At 44.7% G+C, this 12,216-nt stretch overlaps 1 protein-coding gene across 3 annotated transcripts in view; it reads right to left on the bottom strand.

Moving 5' to 3' along the window:
- dpysl2b (dihydropyrimidinase like 2b) overlaps window positions 1–11,986 on the bottom strand; it is a 32,394-nt gene extending 20,408 nt beyond the window's left edge. The window contains exon 1 of one of the 3 annotated variants that reach the window (XM_037117319.1): window positions 11,508–11,986. In XM_037117319.1, coding sequence (XP_036973214.1) covers window positions 11,508–11,780 — 273 coding nt within the window. In that variant the 5' untranslated portion in view covers window positions 11,781–11,986. Of the gene's footprint in view, window positions 1–7,771; window positions 8,176–11,507 lie in introns of those variants that run through there. The other 2 variants (XM_037117321.1, XM_037117320.1) reach the window with 2 other exon arrangements.
- Between the last annotated feature and the right edge of the window lie 230 nt (window positions 11,987–12,216).

The following is a 12,216-nucleotide window of genomic DNA, read 5'->3' as shown; positions in this document are numbered from 1 at the left end:
TCAATGGCTTCACTGTTGCTAAACTGCAGTGTTTTCATTCCAGGCTAGGATATTTAACCGTGCTAATGTAAACATACCAGCAAAAATCTATCCAGCATGAATGAAGAAGACAAAAACTACTCACTGATTGTTCTGCTGAAGGCAATAACTTTCCTCACTGCTCCTTCCGTTTCCTCAAAGTAAACATCCTGACTCTTCTAAAAGTGGGGGGAAGGCCCCACGTGGTGGGGATAAAGTCTCTGAGAGGGGCAGCAGCCAGGTTCATGAGGAAATGGTCAAGTAGAAGTAAAGCTGAATCCATCTGCTCACGATAAACTACAAAAAACTGTGTTCCAATACTAGCATGACTAACTCGATTCAGGTTAGCATGATAAAAAAGAAAAATGCACGGCATAGAACAGATGGATCATGATGATGATGATGACGATGATGATGATAAAAATAAAGCTGGTCAAACAATTATGCTCCAGTGCTAGCGAGGCTAGCTAGATTCCGGTTAGCATGATTTAATAAGACAACAAAACAACACATCTTCTTCTCTGGTTCATCATTAACATAGCAGGAGCACTCTGAGTCTACACACTAGGCAACTTAATGTGCACCTTAATAGTATTATTACAATAAAACAGCATTTGATTTAGCTTATTTTGCTGCTAATATTAGGGAGAAAAAAATGGCTAGTTTAAAGGGGCAAAAGTTGAAGAAACACACCTGTTTTTTTTGGGGAGGGGGCTACTTCAAGGCAGCATGACAAGCTGTTCGCATAGCATTTATTGGGGGTGTATATGATGAACGTGTTAGCGAGCAGTTGCGTATTCATGCATCCAGAAGACAAAAGAACAAAAAGGTCTCTGTGGTTTTCTCTGGTTTACTGTAAACACAGCACCAGGCCTTTGTGTCCACAAACAATGGCAGCTTAATTTGCATCTTGCTTGTTTTGTTGCTAATTTTATGGTTGATTAGAAATAAAACTGGCTGGCTTCAAGGGCTGCTACTGCTGTAATCCTTTCAACTGCTCCTTAAAAATGAACAGATTTTTTGGGCACCTGGGGGAAGGGCAACATGCTAAACAGAACATGGACTGATTGATTGATTGATTGATAATGCCTAATACATATGGTGAACACGGTAGCAAACAGCTAGCATAGAGCAACATTAGCTTACATATAGAGCCGTGTTTTAGCTGACGTGGTGAATATTCCTTTTCTCTTTAGCTGTTTTACTCTCAACCAACTCCTGAGCAAAATATCTGGCCCTTTAACTGCTAAATGCTAAAGCTAATGCTATTGCTAAGGCTAATTTTTCACAGAAAACTACTTCCTGCTGCATCCAAGAACAACACTGGTGCGAGCGAAGTGTAACAGTGATCTCAAAGATGCTAAATGCTTCTCTGAGTTATCTAATAATCCTCACGTGACACATTGTGAACCATAGATAATATAAAAACATTGATTATAGCCGCTTTAAACCAACATATTTATAGAAGTAATTCCACTTCTAAAAGCTGCTGGGTATAAAAGAAACACACTGATGATGGACTCAGGGAGTATTGATTATTTCTCTGTTACAGCCCATCAGATCAATCTGTAGTATCCTATGACTCCTGTAGTTTATCACACATCATCAAAACGTGTTGTGTACAAACAAATCTGCAGCACAACACGGGGGAAAACTTAAACGCTTGACGGAGGGAAAAGAGACGCCTGTTGAATGCGAAGACAGAGTTTCATGAAATCAGGACAAAATCCGTTGCGGGGCTGTGAAAACGTCTGCCAGTGTGAAGACGTAACCCGGCAACGTCATGTGTTGTTGTCCAAATGGAAAGTATCCTGGGAACATTGGTGAAGTCAGGTGGAGAACGCTGCCAGGTCAGACATTCAGCACCGTGATTTATGTGCGTTCGGGATTATTCAAAAACCAGCCTGCTACCAAAATTATCTCAGTACATGTACAGACAACTGCTGTGAAAGTTTATTTGAGACAGAAGGCTGGCTGAAAGAGTGGCAAAACAGGACTGAAACAAACACCCGGAGGGGTGAGTGTGCAGCTCAACACCACCTGGGTTTGGAAATTACAGCACAAACAAGATTTTTTTGTGTTTGCCAACAGATATTAGGAGATTTAGACAGAAACTTTATGACGTTAGTGTATTACTACAATCAATACTCAGAATAAATAGTCTACTTTATTTATGTACAATTTTCATTTAATGAAAAATTTGCATACATTTTTATTTTCGACATTGCAAACTGCTGTAATCCTTCAAACTGAACAGATTTGTGGGAGACACCACAACAGTGACTGACTGATAATGCCCAATACATTTTAAATGGCGATCATGGTAGCAAACAGTTAGCATAGAGCAACACTAGCTTACTTTTAGTGCTGTGTTTTGGGTGACCTGGTTTTAGCTCTGTTTTACTCTCCACCAGCTACTGAACAAAATATATGGCTCTTTAGCTGCTAAATGCTAGTGCTGCTCATGCTCATGCTGATGCACTTCATCTGTTGTGTTGGAGGTGGGAGCGTTACCTACACCGGGTTTTCTCAGAAAGCTACTTCCTGCTTAGAAAACGAAAACAGTGATGCTAAAACTCCACATACGACTGAGAAGAACTGCAGATAAAGGTGACAATTCTCTGTGTGTTCATCATTACACATAATCACACAATGAAAAGCTGCTTAAATTCTCTCAGACCTAAATATCTACATTCTTAATTCTTTCATAAATATGAAAACTCATATAAATCATCTTAAATTCTATGAATACAAACTCATTGACCTCTCTCTGCACCCAGCTGCAGCTAGAGGTATCCTATTACAGATTTCACAGTATTCCTCTTTGTTTCTGGTGCTGATCAATGAAATCACAAACACACACACACACGCTCTGTATTCTCTCAAACTTCTGGCTTTATGAATGGGGGATTTCGGGAGGATTCTGACTGTGAAGAATTGCTGCTGAGCCGGAGGGTGTGTGTGATGTGTGCTATGGAGAGCAGACAGATCTCCGAGCTGCTGTGCACTGTGAGAGAACAGCGTGAACGGGCGGACATGCCCTTCACAGTGAAAACACACACACACACACACTGAGCTGCCACCCGGGACCTCTGCTGTACTACAGGTATACTACTGCAGCAGACTGCTAATGATCTCTCATCCGCTGAGGATTGAAGTCACAGAGACTTTAATCCAGGACAGTCTCATTATAGCCTCAGGCTATTTTTACCTTTCACTCAACATTAGAGGTGCGTTCACTTCACCAAAACTTTGTCTTTGTTCCTGTTTTTTTCTTTTTTTACTTTGCTTTCATCTAAATTTATATCTTTCGCTGTGCAGGGAAGCAAGTCGAGACACACTGCAAAAATAAATCCAGCGCGAATGAATCGATTAGTTGATAGAGAGACGGGTGTCTGACAGTTTGGGTTATATACGCAGCAAAACATGCCAAATGTTCTCTGGTTCCAGTTGGTTTCAAGTTTTATGAAGTTTAATATCATTTAGGACTGCAAGCAATGATTACATTTTCAGTCTGCCGTCAGGTCGCACTGATATACCGGTTTTAAGGTGTGCTGTGTACATTCTACCTTATACATATCTAAAAAAAAATTTTATCAACTTTCATGTCTGTCAGGAAGCATTCTGTTTTTCTTTCTCCTTTCAAGGGTCACTGTGACCAACGACATTAATAATAACTGTGTAATATGGTATACTGGGATCATGCCCATCACCAAGTTTCCAGTACTCTATGGGACATTCTCACATGACCTGTTTTGTCAAGCCAACCATCAAAACCCAGAGATATTCAACTTCTTATGTATAATTCAGAAAATATATCTTTGTGCATTGTGGAGAAAACAAGACCCTTGGAGACGTCATCTTGGACTTTAGGAAACACTTATCGATATTTTTTTACACCAAACAACAAATCAATCAATCGTCAACAAAGGCAGTCGTTACTGAACTCCAGCCCCGCCTCACTCCATCATCACTTCCATCACACGTCTCATAACTCTGCTCTCGATGAGCTGAATCATCAGAACATGCGCCGCAGAATCTCCAAACCCAGCTGGTGAACTTGTGAGAGTTCATTCATATTTGATGAGATCGGTCTTAAGTACATCCCTGCCTGTGCAGCTGACCCGGCTCCATCTGGCCCCGGACAAAAACCAGTCAGCTCCGACCAGCACTCCACCCATAATGACTCAGGACGGATGGATGGATTGATCGATGAACACTCGGCATTATGCGCGGCCTCGAGTCTTAAGTTGATTGGTTTGTAGAGAAAGACGCGGAACACAGAGCTCCTTTGTGACGGCCGCAGCCTTTCCTGTTTAGTTTTGATTCGATTTGAGCCTCGTTCATTTCCTCCATTTGGTTTAATAAGCTCATCCACACTTTGCACCGACGCCCAGCGGTTGCACGAGTGGGGGATGTTACCTGGAGCTCACAGGGTCCAGAGTAGCCGACGTCTCACACAACACATTTACTGTGCAATCAAGACAAAACTAAAGGTACCCATTCAGTCTCTGATCCCCTTTTTTCTTTAATGCATGGTTCAAGAATAGGCAGTCTATCCCTTTAGGTCTGACTTAATCACTGTTGGGACTACAACCCCACGCTAATCCTCTGATCTCTCCACCAACCGGCTGCTGCATCTCAAGCGCTCTCCAGAGAGCTGAGAGGAGATGATTCACCTGAGAGGCTGCCAGCTTTTCACAGAGGACGCCGCCATATCAGCATGGCCCATCAGATGTTTCCAATTATCACCGGTTACTATCATATATGACTTGTTCAGACGTACTTTGTGTTACGCAACAGTTTCAGAGGGACTTTAAGGCTTAAGTTAAACTGGGAAAAACAGGAAGCAGAGACTTTTCTCTCTCTCATTTAGTTTCCTCCAGACATTTTTGGGGGGTATTTTTGCACACACATACATTATTTAGACCAACTTGGCTTTGTGTTTTACTGTCTGCTCTCCTGGCAGTAATGCACAGTTAACAACTCATTTTCTTTATTGCTTCTTTTGGTTGATCATTTTCTCAGTTCATCAATTTATAGTTTGTCTATAAATTGTCAGAAAATGGAGGAAAAAAATGCTCCTCACAAGTCCCCACAACCCATCCAACAACTGCTCGATTTATCTAAGACTTCTAAACTGAAATATTTTTTTAAAATTTGCAGTGATATGAGACAGAGAAAAGTAGCAAATACTGTCATATCTTTTAAGTGTTTGATAACCACACTGTAAGGGAATCTTTGCAAAAACATGTGTGTTTATGTATATGTTCTGTGTTGATAAGCATATTGGCCAAATTCAATGTTACTGGTTCACTGGTATTGATTTTACTCCCTGATATCGACATCGACATCGAAAGTCCAGTATTTATCAATCAGTTAATCATGGGCTGGACCGCATGTCCCCCATAATCCACATGATAAGCAAACATGTGGAGTGTGTCTTTTGATATAAAACTAGATCAACCAATCAGCCTGTCTGACAGGCAGCGCCGCAGGACACTCTGTTGCCACACGGGAGGTGTGCACATCGGCTCCTCCGCCAGCGTTTGTGACTGACAGTCACATTTTACCTTTTGTAGAGCTGTAATTTCTATTTTAGGATGGCTTGTCTGAACATTCTCACTCAGTCCAGTGCCAAAAAAAAGGGTTCTGTGGGATCTGAGATGAGTCGCTGGCTGCACCGTGTTCACAACGCCCAGCAGGTGCAGCATGGATGGAGGTATTAGGCCTCTTCTTATAGACTTTAAAGGGGATCCAGGAAATAATTTGTAGCCATTTATATGTAGTAATCACTTTTTATTGGCCTTAAGTTAGAGGGGTTGTAACATGACCTTCCCCGTCTCTCTCAGTCACCTTTATGGACGATTTGTTTAAAGGAGCACTACGCAGTTTGGTGAAGAAATTCACACTCAGAACTGTAATATTCACAATATTAATGAGGTAATAATACACATTTTCCATAAGTGAATAAACAAGCTGCTCTCAGAGGGAAATAAGGTCCCCAGAACACTGTTTGAAGCTAGAAAGTTGGCAGGGTCCGCCACATATAAAGTATGATATTGTGTTGTCCTTTAAGGTCAGTTTGTTTGTGTGGTTTGTTGAGGCATTTTTTTTTTTTTTAAAAGTCAGTCAGTGAAGCTCTTTCCCTTCTGACTGAAATCTCTTCCCACAAAAACTCCATAGTGCTCCTTTAACTGTGGACTGTGGAAGGACTCTGATCAGCGTTTCCACTATCTCTGCTCTGCTAACAGTAGCTAACCTTTATTTATCAAGGGAGTCCGCTAACATTAGCTAACGAGCAGCCTCCAGCACCACTCCACAGAGCCACTTTAAATATGAATGAATGGGTTTCTGAGATGATGGGCTCCCAGCATCCGCCGCCACACCCACATCACGTCCTGATCAGAGTTTCTAATCAGAGAATTAGATTCTTTACTTCAGGGGTGTTGAGTGGAGTGTCACTTTTAGCTCAGAGGGCTGCAGGTCAGGAGCCACCTGAGCACTCCTGGCCCAGCACCATGTGTCCTAGTTGGCCTGTTAGATAAACATCTCCAAGCCAGATGATTTATTCAGCGGATGTATCTTTCTTCATCCTCACGCAGCAATCTTGGGGGGGGGGAGGCTGAAAACAAGCACCGCCGCTCCCTCCACACTACCTTTTGTTCTGCCCTGATCTGAGCCGTCTTCTGACTATTTCAACCCAATTACTTCACCACCGCTCAGACGGTGACCTCCTTCCTCCTCTCCTGATCAGCACTGCCTCTGCATCTTCCACAGCTGAGAGAGAAAGAGAAAGGCAGAGGGAGAGAGGGAAAGACAGAAACATGGAAGGAAATAGGACCCACTGTCCCCTCCCTTTCCACTGGCTCCCCTCCCTTCCCCTCCCTATTCTCTACTTTCCATTCAGCCACCACCACCACCACCACCATCCCTGCAGCTCCCGCTATGAATTAAGGGAAATAATCAGTGACACCAGTGAACTGCCCCCTTCAATGCTTTTTGCAGTGCCTTTTCTTGCAAAAAAAAACAGCCCCCCACCCCTCCTCTCCCCCTCCTCCCCAGGGTGAAAAGAGAGAATCACGGCCGGGGGAGTGAGACTCTGAGGCGGATGCAGGGTGAGCATTTGCCCCCCCAACCCAGCAGTTGGTGTGTGTGGAACGGTAGCCGGGCCACCAGACACACACACACACACATACACACACACACCGCCTAACAAAGACCACCGGCGTGAAATCTCAACTGTCATTGCATGCCGGGGACAAAGACAAGAGAGCCGAGAGCCGATCTGCTTTTAAAAAATGAAAGTCGAGGCGAATTCTTTTTGTCCCCGGACTGAAGCACTTGTCGCAAAGATGCTGCAAAAAAAAAAAAAGAAAAGAAAAATCACGGTTTTTTCCCCCCTTCCACACACACACACACACACACACACACACACACACACACACACACACACACACACACTGTCCCCCGGCCTCATCGGCCGATCGATTGGTCGATCCTAACGTGCGTTTTTCGAAGGTTTTGGCGATGAAACAGTGTGCACGTGCACAAAAACCATCCGCAGAGAGGACAGCGGCTCTCCTCGAGCCCCCGCTGCGGAGCTGAGGGACTGTCGGCGGGGAGAAGGGGAGCATGCCGTCCCGGTGACATCCTGCACCCACACCCCGCAGGCCCACCCCGCAACCACACACAACCGCAGCTTACGTGAACATTAGAACAAGAAAAAACACACACACGTCCCGACACTCACTGTGATGCGGGGGATGTTCTTCTTGCCCTGGTAGCCAGACATCTTTCGCCGGGTTGGTTTCGCCTTTTTCTTTTTTTTTTTTTTAATGCGCTGCGCCGTGGACCGCGAGTCAATGCAGCGAGGGGGATGGACGGATTACTGCTCGCTCAGACGAGGGTGATGAAGATGGTGAAGAAGAAGGTGGCGGCTGGTCTTTTTCGGGGAGGCCACAGCAACGACGACAACAACACAACAACAAAAAAAACGAGTCAAACTCTCTCTCGCTCTCTCTCTCTCAACTCGCCTTCCTGCCTGGCAGCCTCCCGGTCGCTCCTCGCCGATGCACCAAAGCTTTTCCCTTCCCCAGACGGAGTGAGACAAGAGGAGGGGAGGGGAGGAGGGGGAGGGAGGGACCACTCCGCGAGCCTCTTCCCCGTGAAAAAAAAAAAAAAGAAGAACCCCACGGAGCATGCGCAGAGCCTCGCCCTGCTCCATTGACAGGAGAGAGGCACTAATGCCATCAATTGCTCTCCCTGGATTAGTGGAGGCAGAGCAGAGAGTGCAGGCAAGTGAACGAATGAAGGGAAGAGGAGCCAGCAGCCATCTTAACTCCAAGCACTTCCTCTGTTAGGCCCTCCAAATCTTGACTTTTATCAGAGCCAGGGAAAACTGATAGACAAGAGCTCAGGGGGGGGGGGGGATCAGCTCCATCACCATCTCCAGCTTTGATAAATTTGATTCAGCCAGTCTTCCTGAATGGTTATTGCTGTCTGAGCTGTCCCAACAGAGTTTTTAAAGAGGGTAGAAACAACAAGTGACTCTTGACAGTGTCAAGGGGATTCATATTTTCAAGACATCATTCACACAGAAATGTTTATTTCCACACCTTGAAGATGTCAGGGTGGGCCCTTGTGTGATATTTGGCTCGTTAGATTAGAACAAACGGAAAACACAACGTGCAACAAAGTCCTGGTTCCGTCCCTTTATCTGGTTCCGCGCTGGGCTGAAACTCGTCCTCCAGCCAAGTTCCGTGGAAATCCCTTCGGTGGCTTTCGTGTAATCCTACTGACAAAACCAATCGAACGACCCAAAAAAAACGCCATAGGTGAAAACATAACCTCCTTGGCAGCTGTAATGGGATGCAGTGTCTTAATGTGTTATAGACCCTGCTCAATTATGAACACCTGCAATGTCTTCTTCTCAGTTAAAGCAAACATTTGTGTTGTTACTCGGTTCCTCTGTAACTCACAGTGCACAAGCAGAGAAGTCACAGAGTCAGTGAGTTGAGGCAGTAATGTCAGTTACTGAGCCATAAAGATGTTTGCTGATACAGCTAACCACCAGACTCGGTTAACTGATCATTGTGAGCATGTTAACATCCAACATTTCATTTGTAGGAAAAGGAACATGTTGTTTCCTCTGTTAAAGGACCTGACTTTGGTTACTGTTATTAAATAATAAACATTTGTCGGCTTAAAGGCGTGTGTGAGGCAAGATGTTATCAAAAGTTCATCCTGTAGCTTAACTGTAGAGCTGTGCAGTCTGTCCAGCCCAGTCATCAGTATCAGTATAACATGTTGGCATTTTATGTTTCTGCAAACCGCAGACAAGTTCACATTTAATTTGTCATTTGTGTCACATCCAAGTACTGACTTTTCTGCTGTTGTTTGATGCTGTAGTTGCCCCTCAGGTATCACCTCTTTAAGAGGGGTGCAGTTGAGGCGGGTGGGTGGTAATAGACTGGATTTTAATACTGATGTCCAGGGTTCATGTCCCATTTGTGACCAACAATCGAGAGTGATTCGTTTTTAAGTTGTGTTTATAAGTTAACGCGCACAAACCAAAATACACCTCACAAATGTTACAGGACTTGAGCTACGACACATGCACAACTTCTGCTACGTACGTTGCCAGACTGAGCGTAGCTTTACTTGGACTTCTTTTAACATCTGTTCCAGAACCTAATCCCAACAAATAACTAGGTCTTGTGCCCAAACCAAACCCAACCCTGACCCTTTCACAGCATTTAGAACAGTCCAAACGTCATAATATGTCATGACATATGAATCGTTTGTCTGTAAGCTTTATTTTGAAAGCGTAACTAGACTTTGCATGCTATTAATAACTGCAAACTTGAGCCCGGAGCCCTTCACGTGCAAAACCGAAGATGGGTAAGAAACCAGAGCATCAGACTTTGAAGCTTAAGGCCACGGACTAAGCTGATCTACACAAAATCAAGGAGATGACTAGAAAATAGATTGCCTACACCTAACCAGACCAAAATGCAACACTGTCAGAGTGTAGCACTGATAGCTGAATCTAAAGACCTATGAAGCTGTCACATCAGGAAATATAAAGTTGGAAATCCAGCAATCAGGTTGAGTCAGCAACGTTGCAGGAAGCAGACAAAACCACAAGTCAGGTCCATTCATTCATAATACACTTAATGGACCAAAAGTAAATGGGCTCATTGTGCAGAATGACATATCTAACTGCATTATAATACACTAATTGATGCATCAGTGTATGCATCACTGTAGTGTTGCAGCTGGGAAGGGTGGGGCTCCTTCTAATCACTTTATATACTGACGGCTAGCTTGTGAGTTCAATAAAGTCTTACCTTAATCAACATTTATCGTATCTATTTATTTGCTGATTCTATTTTCTAAGATTTATCCAAACCTGCAACGTGATGAGTCACTGAAGTCATCGTGTGAAATGTCGTGGAGCAAAAAAAAAAAAAAAAGTACAACACAAAAGTTACTTCCCCACCACTGCAGTCTGCTCATGTCACATTCATCAGCCTAGGCTTCTTAAACATGCAGTCGCTTCATTCTGTTTGTTTTATTATTCATGGATCAGATTAAACAACATGTCAGACATTAAGAGCGGAGGAGGGCAAACTGCTACACATGTAAGACTCCAACCAGAGAGGGATGTGCAAGAGAGCCGGTGGTTGCGGGGCCAGATTGTGCAGCTAATGCTTCCGATCAATATGCAACATGACACCATGACACACCACACCACACCACTACTGAAGGCTTTTTAAACAGCATCCTGAGCAGCCTGCTTAAGGGCAAAGCGAAGGGAGTCGTGATACTGTTAGTGGCACCCACTTGGAAACCCCCACCCAGAGGGTGAGTTTCCAGGCAGCAGCAGCAGAACAAAGTTGACAGATTTTTAATTTTTTTCTTCCTACCAAGTCATGCGAGTTAGAGCTGCTGCCTCATATCCACCAGCCCCACACCCTCAGAGAGGATAGATGCACCAGAGAACACAACGCTGCAGTCGTGCACCACAGCTGAGCCTGAGTGTGTGTATGTGTGTGTGTCCCGCTGAATAAACCCAGGCCCCTGGTTTGCAGATTCTTGAACACACACTCTGCAGGATTGTGCAATCGGACGAACCAGCTCTACAAAAAGAGGAGGTGGGGAATCACACCAAAGACTAATGTAAGCTGTAACAGGAGCCACTCCCTCTGGCTGCCCTGCATGGTGGGCCCTAAATCTCTGCTCTGTTACATCACGGTGCTCTCTGGGAAATGTAGTCAGGGGCAAGTTGTCAGGCACACGGACGCAACTCGAATGAAGTGGCAGAGGATGCAAACTGGAACACTTTTTAGGTGGTGAGGGGGAAAAAATGGCGCACAAACAGGAGAGCAAAAATGAAAGAGAACTGAAAGGAAACATACACAATGAGCATGTAATAAAATACTAATAATGATAATATATATATTTTTTAAATCCAAGAGACTTACCCTTTTGTCGTCCAGGTTCTGCAGAGCCTCCTTCCCGGTGCTCTCCCTGATCTCCACCTTCCTCGGCTGGGTGATGTCGGTCTGCCGGTCGATGACTCTCCCGTCGCTCCGGCCGCCCCTGCACGCCGACAGCGCGTCAAAGTCGAGCGTCTTGCTGTCCGAGGAGCCTTCCACCGGGCAGAACATGCCACAGAATTTCTGCCTCGGCCTGGCGGGGCTGTCGGAGCCCATGCTCTTGAAGAAGGCTGGCACCTCTTCCCCGGCGGTGGACATGCCTCACGGGGTTTTTGGGGGTTTTTTTTCTTTGGAACAAGGGGGGCTGTTTTGTTGTGATGGTGGCTGCACGGATGCTCTCACTGAGTCTCGGCTCCTTGTTTCTGTTTTTTTTTTCTCTCTCTCTCTCTCTCTCCTCTCTCTCTCTGTCTCTCTCTCTCTCTCTCAGCTCCGCTCGCCTGGACAGCCACCGCCTTTTTAGCCGGTGGGTTGTTTTTTTTGTTTTTTTTTTCAAGCGCAGGTGGTCGCACTGTGACAAAAAGCGTGGACGGGAAACAAGAAAATAAAAATTTGAAAAAAAAAAAAAAATCTGTCAGGCTTAAATGATGCGTGAAAGCACCCCGCACCGGAGAGATCCGCCTAATGTAGCCTGATGTATTACAGCAGATATGAGGGGTCCTTCCCTTGTCTTTTTTCTTTTTTTGTTTCCCCCTCC

The sequence above is a fragment of the Acanthopagrus latus genome, chromosome 12 (assembly GCF_904848185.1).
Source record: "Acanthopagrus latus isolate v.2019 chromosome 12, fAcaLat1.1, whole genome shotgun sequence".
In the NCBI taxonomy this organism is placed as follows: Eukaryota; Metazoa; Chordata; class Actinopteri; order Spariformes; family Sparidae; genus Acanthopagrus; species Acanthopagrus latus.
The sequence above is the reverse complement of the archived record's forward strand: the minus strand, read 5'-3'. Positions and strand labels throughout refer to the sequence as shown.